Source organism: Megachile rotundata, chromosome 3 (assembly GCF_050947335.1).
Source record: "Megachile rotundata isolate GNS110a chromosome 3, iyMegRotu1, whole genome shotgun sequence".
NCBI lineage: Eukaryota > Metazoa > Arthropoda > Insecta > Hymenoptera > Megachilidae > Megachile > Megachile rotundata.
This window is the reverse complement of record NC_134985.1, coordinates 17,884,437-17,904,513: the sequence shown is the minus strand read 5'-3', so window position 1 is coordinate 17,904,513 and position 20,077 is coordinate 17,884,437. Positions and strand designations below refer to the sequence as shown.

Here is a 20,077-nt window from a genome sequence, read left to right as displayed (position 1 = left end):
TTTTCTTTCTTGTAATGATTTTGTACATGTATGTAAATTTACAATACGATTTATAATTTATATTATGAATGTGACGGATCATTACGATGTACTTGGTTGTACAAAACAATCAACGTCGGAAGATATAAAACGTGCATATCATGCATTAGCTTTAAAATTTCATCCAGATAAGAATCAATCAGAATTTGATAATGCAAAGTTTCAACGTATATTAGAGGCTTGGAACGTGTTGCGTGATCCTAAGTCGAGGGAAGAATATGACACTGTACAGAAGCAAACAGAACTAGATTCTGAGTGTGTTACAGTATATGCAAGAATACAGGCTGAAGAATTAGAAGTAACAGATGATGAGGATATATTAATTTATCGATGTAGATGTGGTGGAGTATACCAGGTTCAAAAAGAATACATCGAGGAGAAAAATCAATCGATACATGTTCCATGTTTGGAGTGTACTTTTGTTATCATTGTTGACACGTAACACTTGTACACAGAGGTAATTTTAAAGTGGTATCATTAAAATTTCATGTAAAGCAATTAAGAGGTACAGAATATTTAAATATAAAATATAAAATGACAGGATTTAAAATGCAGCAACATTTTCTATTTCTTATAAAAAATGATACAACAGATAACACATCGTTACAAATATAAACTATTGAGCAATATACAAATAAAAACACGATCCTTAGAATATCCTAGGTTCAATAATAAAAATTGCATTTACACGAATCGTGTTATGTATTGGCATTAAAATTTATAAAGCTTATTGTCAATGGGAATCCAGTGTTTGCGTATTTGCTTACGTAATTCCTATACTGACAAAAGTTTGTATAAAAAACTGATTTCCTATAAAAATCTACAATAAATTGAAATAAGCTGTAACTTGTTCATATTTATTTTCACATGACAATTGATTTTATTTTGTTTAATTGATTCGTGCATATTGCACAGGATAGGTTTGCAACTCTTATTATTGCACCATGGCAAAACCAGACTTGTTACTAATGTCAAAATTAATACATTTTATTTAAATATCGACGATCCAATCAATTAAATTATTATCACGAATATTGAATTAACCCTGGTTGTTTAAATAATCGGCGAATGAACAATGAACAGTGACTGACTCCTGAACGTGTCACGCGTGGAAAATCAATCAAATACTTGAAGAAATATTTGACAAGCGAAAAGTATAGACTCTACGTTGCAGAGTCATAAATTTTTCTTGATAATTGCATGCACATGATTCTTGTCCATTATGTAATTGATTATGTAAATAATACAACTGGTTATGAAAAGAACTCTATATCATGATAAAATATATATAGGCAAACTCGGCGAATATTCGGTTCTTGTTGTTTTGTATCTTTAGAAGTGTCTTTATTGTTATCCTAAGGAATTCTTGTTTCGTGTCCCAAAATTTGTAATCTTTTTATTACGCGTACACGTTGAAATGCAATAGACATACTAAATTTCTGATGTACGTGGATATATCTAAATGATAGCTAAATGATTAAGGTAAATGCATATCTGCATATTTTACGGATTAGTTATTACAAAAACTAATAAAATGTGTTGAATGTTCTTTCTCGAAGCTGCGATAAGGGAATAATTGTTCCTTTCACGTAACACGTTCATCAACATTCTGCTTAACGAGCAACATAAACGATTCAATTTCTAATGTAACATAACATTAGCATCGCTAAAATGCTAGAAATCGCTATGATGTTTAGAAACACGATCTTAAAATTCGAGAAATCAGATATAGATAGAACTATATGATTTTGTATGAACATTTGTGCACGAACAGTTTAGACTTTAGATGATGAAATTAGAACTGGCGCGAATGAAACAAAGTAGATCTAATGGAAAACAATGTTCATTTTGTTATTAAAAAGTTATTAAATATTCATTACATTATCCAATAAATTATGCACAATTCCCATAATAATTAATTTAACCAACGTAAATGAAAAATTTAAATAAGTCATATGAAACACAACAGAGTTGAAGAATTTATGATACAAAGAATATCCTTATTACTCTGGTCATTTTTGTTTTTTTTTTCCTATTTTACCTAAATTTATCATTTATTCCAATTCTTTGCTTTATTTCTCTTTTCTTCGCTTCCCTCATTCGAATCTTTTGTTTATCTTTTTTAATTTGAGATTCTTTAAGCGACATTTGTATCTATAAGTTTGATAAATACAGTACGAAATTTTGTTTTTTATAGTTTAAAAATACTTTCCTAAACGCCCATACAAATCGTTATATAATCATAATGTTTATGACGGGCTGATTCCGTTTAAAATTACTATAGCGACTTCATTTAGATTTTGTAACAGCAATAATACAGTGGTACACTGTTAGTTAAGCTCCTCGTTCTTCGTAATTTGTTGAGTCTTTGAAATCTCATATTTGTACACCACGAATAATACACTCCGTAATTAATATAATTAATGCCTTCGATTTAAACGTTCTACCATCTTGGAGATCATTTACAACTACCGATTCATCGTTCGACTTTCTACGATCTCCCTTCTGGTTTTCGACATACATTCTTATCACAATCACACCATGTAATACATGAATCATTGTACAGTAGATTGATTACGCTACCTAATTAGATTATGTACAGAAGTCATAGAAGAGGACAGTTTCGCACCGCGGGTGCATTATTTTACCTCTACGTCAAAGTCGAGAACAAGAAGTTTGGTTTCCTCCGTGCCATTACGGCTACCCACTGCACACACCAATTTTGTATCACTTGCACGTATCCTCCACACAACACCACCACTTCCGCCGCTCTCGAGAGCGACCAAGTTTCTTATAAAATCACCTAAATACAAAATTAATACATTTAAAAAATACGTTTGCTAAAATGAAAGGAAAATTTGTCAATTGAAAGAACTTACCAGTTTTAACGTCCCAAAGTTTCACTGTACCATCATCGGACGAAGTAATTACAAAATGACTGTTGAACTGAAGACAAGTAACAGCAGACTGATGCTTATTTGGACCAGAAAGTGTTTGAAGGCAGTGACCACTAACAATATCCCATACTTTAACGGTTGAATCCGCGTTTCCAGATACCAAAATATTATTACGTAATTCCATTCCCGAAGTAAGCGACTGGTGTCCCATTAACGTGTGTCTGCATGCACCAGTTTCAACTTCCCATACTCTTATGCTTGTATCCAAAGAACCGCTAACAACATGTACACCATCAAACTGATACATAGACAAAAAAGAAGCAAAGGAAACACGTTAATATTCTGACAAGTAAATTTTTATATAAAATATTGTTCGCAACGGTGCTGTCCAGTTTCAGAGCTTACCAAACTTTACCCTTGTCTTTGAGACGTTGAAACGCTAACTGACATTGTGCAGACAAATAAAACAAACGTGTTAGTGAACATGATAGCAACAAGTTTAACGATGACGCATAGAAAAAATCAAAACCGCGCAAGGGAATACTCCACTCATGGACAACACTGGTTTGAAAGGCATCGATATACATGCATATCGTATCACACATTGGTGTTATGCGCGTGATTTAAACGCGATGCTTACTTGGAGGGAATAAACACGATTTGTATGTCCTTGTAGTGTATGAAGGCACTCCTCACGTTCCGGATTCCAAACTTTGACCATATAGTCATAGGCGCCACTGACCACTAATTTTCCATCATATTGCACACATCTAACAGCTGCCAAATGGCCCACGAGTACGTGTAAACATTCGCCAGTATCCACTTGCCATACCCTTAGCGTAGCGTCTCTACTACCGCTGACTACTTTGTTACCGTGTAGATGCATACACCTCACCGTTGAGGTATGCCCGTACAGAGTATGAATGCACTGACCAGTTTCAGCATTCCATACTTTTAGAGTACGGTCTGTACTACCGCTGATTACTGTAGTGCCGGACATTTGTGAGGACCATACACCGCCGGTATGTCCGACTAGTGTTCTTAGACACTGTAAGATAAAGTAAAAAATAATCACTTGAGCTGAAGAAATAAAAGTAAATAAAAAAAAGAATGCTAAATAAGTAATAATAATTTCTAACTTACCTTACCCGTAACGGCGGACCACACTTTAAGAGTGTTGTCATCGGAACCGCTCACTATTCGATTACCAGAAAACTGGAGACAGGTAATCACGTGATCATCATGTCCCTTTAAGACCTTTGGCGTTCGGATTGGCTTTGTCCTCCAATTCATCTTTATATTATGTTGTCTCATGTACGCTTGTTTCCAAGGTGAAGAAGAATTACCAGAATTTCTACAATTCTTACGTTTAGCTGGAGGCAAGTCCTTCAAGTCTTCTATACCAGCTGCTCTACATTTTTCTTTCCATAACAAATTATCATCAGCGAGAAATCGCCAATTACGACACGTTTGCGCAGCACGTAAAAGGTCCCGCGGTTCTAAGAAAGCTAACACCGATAAGGCCAATTCTTTCGGTAGTAATGATATGAAATCTCTTTGAAACTGAGGCTCGATCACTTGCATCATGTGCCGCACTTGAGTTGGTTCACATCGCTCAATCAATTCATCTATAGCTAACATTCTTTCAGCATTTGACCACCTCTGTAGTTATAATTAATATTTTTAGTTTGCATCTATTTTCATCGAATACAAGAGTTTATTTGATTAAAGGATTTAGTTTTCTTATACCTGAAACTGAAGAAGCCAATTACTCATTTCAGGTGGAGGATTATCTTTTGTTGGAATAACACATCTCATGTGTTTACTCTTCTCATCCAATTTTTTAACGATCCTATAACAAAAAAGACTCGTGCACTATGCAATATTTTAAAACTTATTTTCAAGAAATATTTTGTACAACTTCTTTTGAACTATATATTTACATTGAATGTGATTTATCTTCTGGATTAAGCTTTTTACACGGTAAACTCGATTCTGTTTCACTAGTACGTTTCCTTTGTGGTTGAACAACATCCAGGGGTACGCAAGCATGTAAAATGGGACTGTGAACTTGTTGGGTAAGAGACTGTGGTCGAGTCGTAGATAGCGAACAATTATTACTTTCGAGGTTGGGTTCGCATTCTGCATCACAGAATATTCCAGTGTCACTAATCTGAAATCAAATTAACTTAGATATTGCAACACACAAATATTTTAGCATAATTTTTTTAATACAAAAATAAAACTCACTTCACTTTCTTCTTCGCTACTGTCATCCTCTTCTTCCTCACCATCATCACCATAGTCTTCCGATTCTTCATCTTGTGGTAATAAAGAATGCATAGGTTCCAAAGAACTTGGTCCTGGAACACCTTCAATGCCCTCTACAGGACTAGGACTTGTACCGCCTGGTTTACCATTAGATATTTTATTAGACGACGAAGAAGGGACAGACATCACTGTCTTATGTCTAATATATTGTATTACCTGGACAAAAATCAGTAATTCATTAATATTTCTCTTAATAAAAAAGTTCTATTATTGATGAGGTATTATGGACATATAAAAAACTTACAAAGAAATTAAAAACATGAAACGTAAAATTTAATATATTTGCATTTTCATCACAATTCTTTGGTCCATTAAAGCATGTCTTTAAAACCTTATACGTGTGAAAAAGTTATATAAAATATTTCAATGCATAGAGTTATGATCTTCTATGTTGATTCATTTTATTAATTTTCACACCAAAAGTGTGTTGTTCTACATTTACTGCATGTTGTAAAATTGATCAATTGTTAACAGTGAATGCAAGAAATATGACAAAGGTACAGAAATATTATCAGCAAAAAAATATCATAATTTGGTAATTACAAAGGAAGCATGTTTATTGTTTCACGTTTCTTCATGCTCAGATTTTCGTGTAAAAAAGAATGAAAAAGAACTACTAAAAACGTACTGATATTTGATGTACTCATAAAAATACAATCCTTCAAAGTGCATAAAAATCCTAACCTTAGATGAATTCTAAAATTAAGTTAGATTCAGAACATAGCCTAGAATAATAAAGAACCGGTTAGCCACACCCCTAATTTTCGCGAGATTGTCATAAGGAGCAAAAAAGTGAAATAGGAAATCGGAAACGAATAAACGATTCATACTTAGATCAAACGTTTTTCCTCAGTTGTTTCCTTATTGTAAAATTACTAAACCACGATGATCCAAGTTTCTTGGTTTCGACTAGTGTTTCTATCATATGGTCACGGTACGCATTTTTCGTATGTCGATATTTTGCTAGGTTAGAATTTAATAAAATTAACTTTCTGATTAAAGATTTAGGCCCACAAGAGTATTGAAACAAAAATAAGAAACAGGTGTAAACACAGAAAAAGATCCATCGGTAGCTCTCAGTAGCCCCGAGGTTTTTATCTCTTCGGATTCGGTGCTTCGTAGACAGGTAGCTGTTGCACATGCGTTCGCCTTCGCAAGCCGCGTATTCACTGTCTGCTGTCTGTTTTTTTCATCGTATCGTATTTATACGTATTTATTTTCATACATGTAATATATACCCATACACATATATTTACGAACTGTATCTTATTAAAAAATTATCATTTATATACATAAAATTTCAGTTTTCATTTTATTTCTGACGATTAGAAAAATGAATACTTCATCATCAATTTATTTACTTATTTTAAAATATATAATCTTTTACATATTTATTCATTTTAGTTGATACTTTTATAATAATATAATTATATATTGTACTAAGCATGTAGTATTTCCATATGCATATATGATGAATGTCTAACGCATCTGAAGTAATTTTCAACAAATTTGTGTAATTTCCTATATTTCTCTACTTCAATTTTGTATAATTTGTTATGTTTGTTTTGTTTGTGTACAATTGTGAACACGACTTTATTTAACTCCATAACATTGTGCATAAAGTACTCAAGGATTAGTTCATGGAAATGATTAGTGAGTACTTGGAGTACTGATGAGAGTATACATGATATGTCAAGCGGTGACGTTGGACAACTGAGTTTTGAAGGTTATCAAACGACAAAAAAGTTGAAGATTTAATATTGATTAAAATCAGTTAAATCAGGATACTAGTTCGATGCGGTAGATATCCGCTTTGGTCACCGCGATTTGTTATATACTCCAAACATTGCGTCTAATCGTGACGGTAAACAGTCGTGTAAATATTAAAAAATTTTGCAGGAAAACAAAGGTTAGGTACAACTTAAAATAATAGAATGGCTTTAGGCACAATATTGCAAGTGAGTTACTGAAATATATTACTTTCATTATATTTATGTTACTGTAAAATTAATTCTTGCAATTACAAATCTGTTTGGCATTCTACAGAAAGCTATAGACCTGGTTACTAAAGCAACAGAAGAGGATCGGAATAAAAATTATGAAGAAGCACTTAGATTGTACGAACATGCAGTTGAATATTTCTTGCACTCTATCAAATGTACGAGTATTATCAGATTCTTTTAATATTAGATACTACGTAGTATAGTTTACCCAGTTCAGTTATTGAGTGTTTCTTACAGATGAAGCACAAGGAGATAGAGCAAAGGAAAGCATAAGAGCAAAGTGTACTCAGTATTTAGAAAGAGCTGAAAACTTGAAAGCATACCTGAAAAAGAGCAAGAAAAAACCTGTGAAAGCAGGAGAAGACAATTCTAAGGCAGAAGATAAGAAAAGTGACAGTGGAGACAGTGATACAGATAGTGATCCTGAAAAGAAGAAACTTCAAAGTAAATTGGAAGGCGCGATAATTATTGAGAAACCAGATATTAAATGGAGTGATGTAGCTGGTCTTGATGGAGCCAAAGAAGCTCTGAAGGAAGCTGTTATTCTACCAATACGTTTTCCTCACCTGTTCACTGGAAAACGAATTCCATGGAAAGGCATATTGTTGTTTGGGGTAACTGTTTAAATAAAAAGAGAACTAATTTTGTATAAGTATTTTAAAATAATCTCAAGTTATTTTTAGCCACCTGGTACCGGTAAATCTTATTTGGCAAAAGCGGTCGCGACGGAAGCCAACAATTCAACATTTTTTTCAGTTTCATCCTCGGATTTAGTAAGTAAATGGCTTGGAGAATCCGAGAAGCTTGTAAAGAATTTATTTGACTTAGCTCGTCAGCATAAACCTAGTATCATATTTATCGACGAAATAGATTCATTATGTTCGTCACGATCTGATAATGAATCAGAATCCGCGAGAAGAATAAAAACAGAATTTCTAGTTCAGATGCAAGGTAATCAAGACTGATTTATAACTAAATGATTTGTGTAATATTTCCTTTGCTTATATGCATATTAAATATATTAAGGTGTTGGATCTGACAACGACGGTATATTGGTATTGGGAGCAACTAATATACCATGGGTATTGGATTCTGCTATCAGGAGAAGATTTGAAAAGAGGATTTACATTCCTTTACCTGATGAGCAAGCTCGTGGTATAATGTTTAAACTTCATTTGGGAAATACCGCCCATTGTCTTACAGAGGAGGACTTTAAAAAATTAGCAGCTGCTACTGATGGATACTCTGGAGCTGATATAAGTATTATTGTGCGAGATGCGCTCATGCAACCAGTTAGACAAGTTCAAACCGCGACTCATTTTAAACGTGTAAGAGGGCCATCGCCAAAAGATCCTTCTATCATAGTAGACGATTTACTGACGCCATGTTCTCCTGGAGATCCAGCCGCTATCGAAATGAGTTGGATGGAAGTTGAAGGTGACAAATTATATGAACCCCCTGTAACTATGGTAAGTGCATGATCATTCAATTCGCGTGAACACCGAAACTATTTTATATTTAAAAATAATACATCATATCATATATTTTTTCACATTTAGAAAGATATGCTAAAGTCGTTAGCCACTACCCGTCCTACGGTGAATGAAGAAGACATGACTAAGTTAGAGAAATTCAAAGAAGATTTTGGGCAAGAAGGTTGATATTTAGACTTTGTTAAGAAGGATACTGTACATCTACGAAAGTATCTTTCGGTTATACATGCACTTGCCTTATGTCTTTTTTGATCATTGACAGACATTGCTACCTAGTGTTTCAATGAAAACACTTCTTATGTTTATTACTTCTTTTTTTTAAGCAGTCAATTCGCAATAACAATGACGATATTGTAAACTTGAGGCTTTTTCATGAACGCTGTTTGCCTGAATCGATACGAAAACAAAACAGAATGAATTATATATTTTGAAGCGAAAAGCTGTTAGATTTTAGTCAGCGAAAAAGATTATAGACTGTTTTTTAAAAGTTCATAAATGCAAAGAAAAAGTTAAAACGCGAGTAACGAATTTTGGGCGTTTTTAACTTACAATTTTCGCTATAGTTGTATCTAACAAATTAACTGTACAATACGTAGGTTTAATAAGTATTTCCGAATAATATTTGCGCCCGTTGATTAGCAGTTTCTTTATATGTTTTATAATTTTTATTTTGCTTGAACATTCATAACATGTGTCTACAATAGCTATATTCATTTACCCCTACAGTTAAAATTACGAATAATCAATCTGAATAATTCGTTGAACTAAATGAATGCGACTATATGTAGCACGTGATATATGTGTACGTACTTCAAATGAGCATTATACCATTTACATGTAAATTGTTTTTATTGTTAATTAAATAAATAATAAGCTGTACACATTAATGTTTCGTTTGTTTTCGATGGAGCTTTGTTCGAAAACGATATTAGTTGGAGGTCTTACAAATATAATAATAGGGTTTTGAGTACTTATGGAGGGCAGTGTCTTAAAAATTCAGAATCCATATAAACAACGGTTATCGTAATATCATCTCTAAATATTCGTCTTACTTCACTTGGTAACGTTAACAATCGTGATAATTTGACATGATCTATACCATATTCGGTACCACCAAGAGCATTTCTCAATAAGTGTGTTGCCGCATTACTGTCGAGCGGTTTCTTCTTTAAACCCTCTTTTCGTTGTAATAACATGTTATTTATATCAGACAATTTCATGTTTTTGCGAGGTAATCTTAGTGGACTCAGTGTTACTTTTCCACTCATATGTTCGCCTACTAAACGTACAGCTTGTAAAGGTGATATCAAATCCCACAGGCCATCACTTGCTATTATAAGAAATTTATCTCTAGGCGTTAATCTATGATATTTAACATCCGGTTTTGCTGTTAAATATGGAGGAGTATAATAATTTGGAGGAATCGCGACTTCACCAAAATATGGTACTATTATTTTCTTTAACAAGTCTTTACTCCACTTATAGCGAAAATCACCCAATGAACGTAGGGGTACTAATTGACCTAGTAATCTCTCCACTTTAATTACAGTTGATTTTTCATTTGCTGGATGTTCTGATAGAATTCTTTCAACTTCTGCACGATTGTCAGTATTATGTTCCACAGTCATCAGCTTTGCAGACCAACCATCACTTTCTACAATTAATTATATAATGAAGACAAAGAAATTTGTAATAAAATTATAAGAATATATTTAAAATCATAAATACCAGAAAATATACCAAGCACTGCTTGACAGTCACCCACTCCTGCAACATGGAGATGTGGACCATCTATATGCGCAACTGCAGCTACAGCACCAGACATAGCAACAGCAAGAGTCCTAGCAGTATTATTTTTATCTAACTTCAAAAGTGCTTCATTTGACAAATCATTGTCTAATCTCAGAAAAGCATTCTCTAAAGCTGTTTCCATTTGAAATTCTTTTGTACATTCTGATTCTATTAAGTCCTGGACAAAATTTAAAAAGCTTGCTTCATATAAATTTTTAATTTCAGAAACAAATTCTACTTTATCATTAAATGTTTGAAGAAGTTCTAATTTGTTATCAGTATGAACTGTATCTAAATATTGTTTCAATAATTTTGTGGGTAACAAGCAAGCCGATATATAGTAGAAAAGTCTTTTTGAAACAATTTGCGCACAAGTGCTACCTCCATGGCCATCGAATACACCTAATAAAAGTCCTGAAAAATATAAATATGTATACATAAGTTTATTATTACTCATACTTTGTTTATGTTTTATAATACCTTTTGTAAGTAAGCATTGGGCCTCTGATCGAGTGTCTTCTATAGGATTGTTACATGCTAACTGATTTGAATCATAATATTTTATAGAACCATGGCTATTAAATTCTTTAGTATACTCATTAGTTTGAAGGACTGCTGTAACCTACAATAAACTGCTTGGTACATTCTATTTGATATTAAAGATTGATGTCGTAGGTCTCATTACCTCTTGAGGTGTAAGCCGTGGTAATGCCATATACAATCTTTGAATACATGTGTTCCCACCTCGTTTATCTTGTCTAGTATATGCATTAGCAATTGTTTTAATTAAATTACTACCAATGTTTTGAAGAACCATTCTATTTCTGCGATTTTATAATATACTTGTGGGAGCATATTTTCATATCATCGTTCTTAAATTACATTTTGATCATTTTGTAGGTTATATTACATATTCATCTTTTTCAATGTCTTTTCAATGATACATTGACTCTTCAACTATCTACATACATATACACAAACACTATGACATCAGAGCATGGTACTGTATATGTGTGGTGGAATGTGATAATAGAAATCTGTTCTATTCAAAATTTGATAGTTAAAAGTTCAGTAATTTGACAATTTATATGATTAAGTAAATTTGCTGTCAATTATAATTTATATTAACAATTTTAATAACAAATTTATTACAGTAAAGTATGATTGCTTCGTCATATTTAAAATACGTGAATGTGTGTGCCTATTTAATAATATAGCATCTATCACCATCTATCAATAGTGAACTGAATTAATATTGAGTTCATTTGCGTCCGATAATTGGAATAGGTATTTAGTGACATCTTTCCTTAAAATTTCCAATTTAAATGTGTTTTAAGAAATTCCCTGTAATGTCACTAGACATGTGTCCAGTTTTGGCTAAACTGCTTGTAGCGCCAACTTCAACGAATAATAATTTGAATTTCAAAAGTATTCAAAACTTCGTTTACTCTTAACGGTTGGTGATGGGTGCTTGTATCTAAATTAAAAGAATCTGCTATGGTGTTTAATAAGAAAGATTTGGCGAAAGCATTTTCGCCTAATAAAGTAAAAAAGCTAACAAAGAAACGATTTTCAAGTAATGCAACGAAACCGAGTACAAGCGGAACAACAGCTTTATCAATACAAACTGAGCCTGGCTCGCAGACAAGTATTAAGGTAATAGTAAGAGTACGGCCAGAAAATGATCGCGAGCTTCAAAGTAATTGTAGAAATATCATAAAAATTGTTGATGATAAAATGCTAATTTTCGATCCGAAAGAAGAGGAAAATCCATTTTTTTATCATGGTGTTGCTCAGAAGGGTCGTGACTTACTTAGAAAGCAAAATAAAGAATTACAATTTATTTTTGACAAAGTATTTAATATTTCATCTAACAATTCTGATGTATTTGAAGGAAGTACTAAAGATCTGATCACTAGTTTGTTAGATGGTTATAATTGCTCTGTATTTGCATACGGAGCAACCGGAGCTGGGAAAACACACACTATGCTTGGCAGTAGTGAGGATCCAGGCATTACATATCGTACAGTAGCAGAATTATTTGCTCAAATAGAGCAGCAGGGTGAGCATCGTGAATTTAATTTGGGTGTAACATATTTAGAAATTTATAACGAGAACGTGCAAGATCTTTTACATAAATCTGGACCATTACATTTGAGAGACGATGGTAGATGCGGAGTAATTGTTGCTGGTCTGAAAGTAATAACTATTCACAGTGCTGAGGAGTTGTTGACACTTTTGGCAAAGGGTAACAAAAACCGTACTCAGCATCCTACTGATGCAAATGAGGAAAGTAGCAGAAGCCATGCTGTTTTCCAAGTTTACATTAACATCACTAATAAACTGGATGGCCAAGTACGACAAGTAAAATTATCTATGATTGATTTAGCAGGATCTGAAAGAGCTTCTGCTACGGGTTGTAAAGGAGCAAGGTTTAAAGAAGGTGCAAATATTAATAAATCATTATTAGCACTTGGAAATTGCATTAATAACTTGGCAGATGGTGCAAAACACATAACATACAGAGATTCAAAATTAACGCGTTTATTAAAAGACTCTTTAGGGGGAAATTGTCAGACAGTTATGATAGCTAACATTGCACCCTCTAGTACTAGTTATGAAGATACATACAACACATTAAGATATGCAAACAGAGCAAAGAAAATTAAAACTCATATAAAGAAAAATATTTTATCTTGTGAAATGCATGTAACTGCATATATTAAAATGGTGGAAGAACAAAAGAAAGAAATAAATTATTTGAAGCAAAAGTTATTAGTACTTGAGAATGGATCAACCCCTATAGTACCAGAATTAAAAGATAGTAAGACTGATGAGGAAACAGATAAATATGTTCTAACAATTAGTAATAAATTAGCTGATTTACTTCAAAGAAAACGAGCTTTAAATGAAAAGGTTCTTTCCTTAGAAAGTGCTGACAAAATACTATGCTGTAGAATTCAATACAAGAAAGCTGCAGATGAGAGACTGCAAAATTTAACAGCAGCTGTTGATGCTACAACACCTGAGGAGCATAACACTAGTGGCAAATCAAGAGTTAATAAGTCTTTACATTATTTTGAACGACAAAGAGATTCTCTAAAAATACAAATGGAAGCAGCATGGGAAGAATTATGCTTAATAGAAGAAGAACTGCAAAAACTTAATTCAGATATAAAATCAAAGAAATTTGAGAAGTTGGAAAACATAATAACATTACAGGCTTGTGAGATAGAAAAATCTAGATTACAGCAACAATATGAGCATGCAAAGAAAGTGAGCAATCTTCAACAGTGTGAAATGCAGTCTCATTATTCAATGATAAAAATGATGAGTACAACTTTACAGAATTATTATAATATGATGAGAGGCTATGGAACAATGACAGATTCTATGAAAGAAGAGTTTAAGCAATTAATTAAGTTATTAGAAGGAGTAAGAAATATTAAATGGTCTGATATGGAAACTGTTAATCATGAGGAGTGCTTTTATAGTTTAACTTGTCTTAGCATTCCTCATTTAATGGATCCACTTAATAATAAAGTACCTATATATACATTATATCCTGCAGATGATCAAAACCAAACTTGTACTAAAGATACATTAAACACTACCTTTAATGCAACTTGTACAGAGAAGGACAATGTGTGTGGAACGCACGATACAACTGTTACCTTAAAATCAGATTCAAATATAAGTTTTAATGACATCACAAAAGAAAAAGTAGAAGTAAACGAGACTGTGGGAAGTATAGAAAAAGAGGAGAATAATGTAAATTGCACACAACCAAAGGCCAAAAAGCGTGTTCTTTTAGATAAAAATAACATAAATATAATAAAAACGCCTATTAAACAAGCAAGAAAGATATCTCCAAAGCATAAAGATTCACCTTCCACAATTCAAGCTAAGGAGAAAGAGAACAAGCAACATGTGTCGAAACCACATATAACAATGAGTGCTAAAAGCATAGCTATATTAAATAAATTAAAAGCAGATAAACTTAAAAGAGACAATCTCAATAAGGAGAATACTGATGGATCATTAAAAGCAGTAAGAGAAAAAGAAAGGCGAGGACTGATAACGACGCATCCATATCAGAAACCAAATAGTAAACAGAAGTAAGTATTGTAGGATTCAAATGAATTAATATTGTTTTACAACTATATTATTATTGTAGGTTTGTTCCGGCTCCAGCTTCGTCTCGAATGCCGTGGCAATAGTAATGTTCATTAGAAGTAGTAATAGCTAGTAAGAAAATGAATTGCGTACATATTTACAAATAAGCCAGTAAAAAGATATACAGAGAACTGGCTATATATTTGATATAATATTAAATATGAATAAAAAAATCTTTAGTGTATCTCGACGTAATCGTACTTGTATAAAAACTACTTTGTAATAAGGAACACAATAATGATAAGATATTTAATATTATTTTATTATTTAAGAGAAATTATAAAATAGTAAATGTGTTATTTAATATGTCACACTTTCAACATATTCGTGATTTCTTCTACGCGTCTATCTATTGGAATTCCAGTAAATCATTACAAAGACTGAATACCGAATAAACAAATGGAAATAACAAAAGTGAAAATTCATCACTTAAACAGATTTCAGAAGTTTCTAAATTTATTTTAAATTTACAGTAATGCGTGGTAGTATGATTTCTCATACTAGCAATTGATATTGACGGTTTTAGGAAATTGAATAAATAAAGCGTAATAATTTTTATACATTATTAAAGTGTCTAATTTATGAGATATTCAATTTTAAGAAAGTAGGTAATTGAGTTGATGCATTTAAGAGAGATAAATGTATGAATCTGGTCATAATTTGAATAAGATAAAGATATTAAAATTAACATAAATTTATTTATTGCTTTAAACAAACTGACGTTCAGTAGAATAACATACATGACAAAATTATGTGTATATTTATGATGTTTAACTTTTAACCATTATATAAAACTCACATAATTACTATAGATGTCTTGACAGACCACTAATTGCTTCATTACATTATCATATACATATAATAATACCTACATACAAATGTTGAATAGAGAACAACTACATTTAAACTTAATTAAATGGTTCCATGTATAATGTACATACAACTGAACAATAAAAATTGTATTGGAAAGGTATACATTGTAATCATTATTTTAGAAATTTGATATGCCGTTTTAAAAATCATCAGTGGTCTCAGAAATCACCTATAATAGTTAAAACCTATAGTATAGCTTTTATTTTTAATTATTTTATTTTTTCACGTTATTTGATATTTAATACATTTTTAACAGCTTCTTTGTATTGATTAAGTAAGTCATGATTTTCTTCATTACTCATCAGGTCTGTAACTGCATTCTTATATTCTGTTACACTTGGTATTGACTCATAATTACATTCAGTAAAGGTTTGGGGCCAGCAGTGTATGTTTCCCAAATTTTTTTTGCTTTTACGTTTATCCCAGTAATAAGATTCCATATCATCCTCAGATTTTTCAGTTTCCCATGGTTCAACACGCTAAAATAATTTAACATATAAACTACAATTAAACTGTCTCATTCTCAAGGATTAACAAATTAGTAGATAACTTACCCAAGATATATGATATAAAGCTGTTAAGAGATATTTTACATAGTCTAAATTCTGTTTTCTAGTTGGACATCTGTCAGCAACTATTGTTATTACGTCTGTTTGAGGATTGTATCTATTACCTACTAATCTAAGCATTTTATCTTTAGCATGAGCATCTAAATGTAACGATGACAGTTTTACTCTTAAACTTACTATCCTAGCAAGAGGTTCTCTTATTGTAGGAGAAGAATAGCAATAATCAGATGTAATTATTTCAACAGGGAAGTATTTTTCACATTCATCATCTTTTTCTAACTGTTCTGGCCATTTTGTACAGAATTTCCGTAATGCTTCACAATGTCTCTTAATCACAGGTGGAGTTAAATGTAAAAAGTTTGGTATTTTCATAAGTTCTGTGTTTCCATATTTATCAGGATGTATACCTTTAGGATTTTTATATCCTTGTCGTAGAGGTAGTGGTACAACATCAGGATGAAATGTTCGAGCAGCAGGCCAAATTGCTTGCCAATCTTGATTTGTAGGCATTGTTTTAGCTTTAGTTTTTTCAGGATCTACTTCAGTTATTATATATGCTCTTTTTTTGACAAATGGTCTCTTTATTTCTCCTCTTATATTCAACACTCGAAATTCTGCGAGCATGTAATAACATGGAAATATGAAATTAATTGAAAATACAATTTAAATAAATTTCATGTGTTGATGTAAACATTTATTAATGAGATATAGAGGTTAAGTAAGAATGTACCATTGTTAGTAGCTTTTGTTGTGGAGAATGGTGATGAAAGTTTTTTGAATTTTAATGCGGTAATAATCCCAGTCACTTCGCAACGTTTCATTAATGGTATCATTTTGATCTTCAGTTAGTTTTTATTTTATACTTTAATATTGGTTATCTTAAATTAACTTCCATGTTCTTACACATATATATAATACATAGATTGTGAAGCCGAGACTGTTGGATAACGAATTTTCGTTTACTCTGCGCATGTTTAGTTTGATTCCAAATACATGTAAGCGCTATTACGATATCTTGATATCAAACGCACATACTTAGTGGTTCTTTTATTTTATATATTTATTACATTATTATCTCTTTTTCAGCTATCTGAATATTATGTTCACCGAGTATATGACTAATAAACGAGAAATGGGTAATTTAGTCGGAATTGCGTGAAATGTTGCTGTTCTCTCGTGAAATTGACAATACATTATTGTATAGAAAGTTCAATTCCACGTGTTTCCTTTGACTATACAAGCAATTTATACATTAGTATTTGAAAATGTTAAAATTACTTTTTATTATTTATTCTTGAGGAACTATAGTTATAAATTAAGTAATATATCATTTGAAGAGTCAAAAATCAACGATTGTGTCGCTTTAATTTTAAAGGTCTAATTATCAAATTTTACCACTGAAATAATATTGTCATATTTGAGTACCGATTTCAGGTAAGTAATATGTATAAAATTAGTATAATAATGAAAAAGATAAATATTTAAAAAGAACATTTGAAATATAGTATGACATCAGTGATCCAAAATAGAGGTAACATAAACTGGACAGCTCCGGAAACGAAATGAAAAGTTTGTAATGTATTTTGAGAGATGACAGAGATGACGTTTCAGCAGATTTCCTTATAACGCGAATTTCTGTAACGAGTTATATTATTTATGTAAAAGAAGTTCTTGTGAAGCATAATTTTCTGTAACACAAATTCGTGTAACGTGTAAAGTGTTACCGCGTTATACGGGTGTCTTCTGAGCGATATTATGGAATGATGGCGTCTCCGCGACCAAAGTCACCTCGACCACCCATATCTACGAAAAAAGATGAAAAAGAAGAGAGTTTTTGGGATAAAATTGGTACATTGGGCCGGAAAAAGCGTATTAAAGAAGGTAACCTATCACATTTAACATAACATCATAGTCAATCTTGCTCACACATCATTTAAAATATCTACAGAAAGTATTACCTTATATGGTATGACTGGTTTGTTCAAGTTTTTCTTGTTGCTTGATCAGTGTTTTGCCAATGATATTATATACAAACCAAATTTTAAATTATTGGTTATATATTGATTTTTTTAATTTGTTTGTTTATAGTGCAAGAAGTACAAGAAGAAGGAAAATATGCAATCGATTCACCAGGATATGCTGCTAATCCAGAAATGCCACCGGAAGAATATGCATTGGATGAAAATGAAGAACGTTCCATGATAGAGCCTAGATCTTTGGAGGATTCTAAGCTGAAAGAACTGATATTTGTATTGATAGAATGGATCAATGATGAGTTAGCTGATCAACGCATTATTGTAAAAAATATTGCAGAGGATTTGTATGATGGACAAGTACTGCAGAAGCTTTTAGGTACAAGAGAGATGAAACCAGATTATAGTCATTAAAAGTTTAGTACATGTATATATATATATTTCTCTAATTTCAGAAAAGCTAACAGGAGAGAAATTGGATGTACCAGAAGTAACGCAATCAGAGGAAGGACAAAAACAAAAGTTAGCTGTTGTTTTATCAACTGCTAATCGTGTACTGTGTCGTTATCCTCCTTATAAATGGAGTGTGGAATCAGTCCATTCAAAGAATATCATCGCCATTTTACATTTATTAGTCGGTTTAGCGAGACAATTTCGCGCGCCTGTTAGGTTACCTGAAAGAGTAGCTGCGCAAGTCGTAGTCGTGCGTAAAAAAGATGGTCAACTGATACACAGAACAATCAGGGAAGAAATTACGTCGACATACGACGATTTGGGAATGCGTTGCGAGCGCGACGCTTTTGATACTCTTTTCGACGATGGGCCTGATAAGTTAGCAGTCGTTAAAAGAGTATGTTTTCATATGATGTACATATCTATAATACACTGGTTGAGTAAGGTTACAACTAACAGTAATATTTTTTCAGTCATTGATTACTTTCGTTAACAAACATTTGAGTAAGGTACACTTGGAAGTAACGGATTTAGACACACAGTTCCACGACGGTGTTTTCTTAACACTTCTGCTGGGACTTCTGGAAGGTTTTTTCGTACCTTTAGGTAGTTTTCATTTGACACCTAAAACACACGACCAGAAGGTGCATAATGTTTCATTCGCGTTCGATATTATGCAAGATATTGGATTACCCAAACCCAAAGCTCGGCCAGAAGGTGAACATACAATCTTGATAATCACTTAGTAAATTGTATTACTGAATATAATTTTGTTCTGTTTGCAGATATCGTAAACTTGGATCTGAAGTCAACTCTGCGCGTGTTGTACAATTTATTCACAAAGTATAAAAGCATGAATTGAAGAAATGCTTCGAAAACGTAATAAAACTGAACGCAATAAAGATGAACGAGTTAACATTGCGGTTAACGATATCACTAACGCACTAACCAAAGAACGTAGCTTTCGTATCGGAAGGGAGCAGTGCCTTTTGAAATGGTCATTGATATTATATGGTTGTAAAGTACTGTGAGAGAAGAAAAAGCGGAGACCATGTAAAAGGAAAAAATGATACGTTCAATATTTCTCCGAGATTCTAATTTTTATAACGTTGTTATTTAAATCGAGACTAAGATCTACAATTTTGTATATTCTCGATAAATTTTATAAACCGAGAAAATATAATATTAACATTTGAATCTGTGTGTCGATAGCTTTTGTTTATAAAAATTTATTTTTCAGCTTTCTTATCCACCAAAAGTACAAACAAAACTGCAGAGGATTCTTATCCGTAAAACGAACGATTTAGCGGTCGTAGGAAACGATTCAACGATCGAACAGTAGTTTGAAGAGCGTGGTTCCCGAGCTAGTTGATTTATTCATAAGTTCTTCCTTGTATCAGCAGCTAGTTATCGTAATAGTCGAGGTAACAAGATTCGAATGCATCGAGGGGTGCACAAGGATCATTATCGAATAAATTA

General features: G+C 32.4%; 7 protein-coding genes across 8 annotated transcripts; 4 read left to right on the top strand and 3 right to left on the bottom strand.

Moving 5' to 3' along the window:
- Positions 1-64: 64 nt before the first annotated feature.
- LOC100874930 (dnaJ homolog subfamily B member 6) lies at positions 65-7,184 on the top strand. 2 transcript variants are annotated; one of them, XM_076529435.1, is made up of 2 exons: positions 65-496; positions 7,167-7,184. In XM_076529435.1, exon 1 carries the CDS (start codon positions 65-67, stop codon positions 479-481), a length of 417 nt encoding a protein of 138 aa, XP_076385550.1. In that variant the 3' UTR covers positions 482-496; positions 7,167-7,184. The 2 variants fall into 2 exon arrangements, with proteins under 2 accessions (XP_076385550.1, XP_003703153.1); XM_003703105.3 differs by lacking the exon at positions 7,167-7,184 and adding an exon at positions 581-5,423.
- Positions 583-5,393, bottom strand: ago (F-box and WD-40 domain protein 7). Its single transcript, XM_003703104.3, has 7 exons — positions 5,187-5,393; positions 4,880-5,109; positions 4,686-4,788; positions 4,080-4,598; positions 3,577-3,984; positions 2,919-3,234; positions 583-2,842 (listed from the first exon to the last, which is right to left on the bottom strand). Exons 1-7 carry the CDS (start codon positions 5,391-5,393, stop codon positions 2,679-2,681), a joined length of 1,947 nt encoding a protein of 648 aa, XP_003703152.1. The 3' UTR covers positions 583-2,678.
- On the top strand, positions 7,085-10,418 carry Vps4 (vacuolar protein sorting 4). The gene is made up of 6 exons (XM_003703103.3): positions 7,085-7,225; positions 7,314-7,425; positions 7,508-7,884; positions 7,954-8,221; positions 8,297-8,739; positions 8,830-10,418. Exons 1-6 carry the CDS (start codon positions 7,202-7,204, stop codon positions 8,929-8,931), a joined length of 1,326 nt encoding a protein of 441 aa, XP_003703151.1. The 5' UTR covers positions 7,085-7,201; the 3' UTR covers positions 8,932-10,418.
- Pdp (pyruvate dehydrogenase [acetyl-transferring]-phosphatase 1-like protein, mitochondrial) lies at positions 9,594-11,590 on the bottom strand. The gene is made up of 4 exons (XM_003703102.3): positions 11,240-11,590; positions 11,035-11,176; positions 10,492-10,968; positions 9,594-10,417 (listed from the first exon to the last, which is right to left on the bottom strand). The coding sequence occupies exons 1-4, from the start codon at positions 11,369-11,371 to the stop codon at positions 9,735-9,737; spliced, it is 1,434 nt and encodes a 477-aa protein (XP_003703150.1). The 5' UTR covers positions 11,372-11,590; the 3' UTR covers positions 9,594-9,734.
- Positions 11,591-11,906: 316 nt separating this feature from the next.
- Positions 11,907-15,703, top strand: LOC100880191 (kinesin-like protein KIF18A). The gene is made up of 2 exons (XM_003703066.3): positions 11,907-14,672; positions 14,732-15,703. The coding sequence occupies exons 1-2, from the start codon at positions 12,052-12,054 to the stop codon at positions 14,772-14,774; spliced, it is 2,664 nt and encodes an 887-aa protein (XP_003703114.1). The 5' UTR covers positions 11,907-12,051; the 3' UTR covers positions 14,775-15,703.
- Positions 15,704-15,796: 93 nt separating this feature from the next.
- Positions 15,797-17,156, bottom strand: mRpS35 (mitochondrial ribosomal protein S35). Its single transcript, XM_003703100.3, has 3 exons — positions 16,903-17,156; positions 16,158-16,786; positions 15,797-16,082 (listed from the first exon to the last, which is right to left on the bottom strand). Exons 1-3 carry the CDS (start codon positions 17,003-17,005, stop codon positions 15,831-15,833), a joined length of 984 nt encoding a protein of 327 aa, XP_003703148.1. The 5' UTR covers positions 17,006-17,156; the 3' UTR covers positions 15,797-15,830.
- A 300-nt stretch (positions 17,157-17,456) lies between these two features.
- On the top strand, positions 17,457-19,795 carry parvin (beta-parvin). Its single transcript, XM_003703099.3, has 6 exons — positions 17,457-17,606; positions 17,678-18,053; positions 18,261-18,524; positions 18,601-18,995; positions 19,072-19,315; positions 19,384-19,795. The coding sequence occupies exons 2-6, from the start codon at positions 17,933-17,935 to the stop codon at positions 19,458-19,460; spliced, it is 1,101 nt and encodes a 366-aa protein (XP_003703147.1). The 5' UTR covers positions 17,457-17,606; positions 17,678-17,932; the 3' UTR covers positions 19,461-19,795.
- The last annotated feature ends 282 nt before the right edge of the window (positions 19,796-20,077 follow it).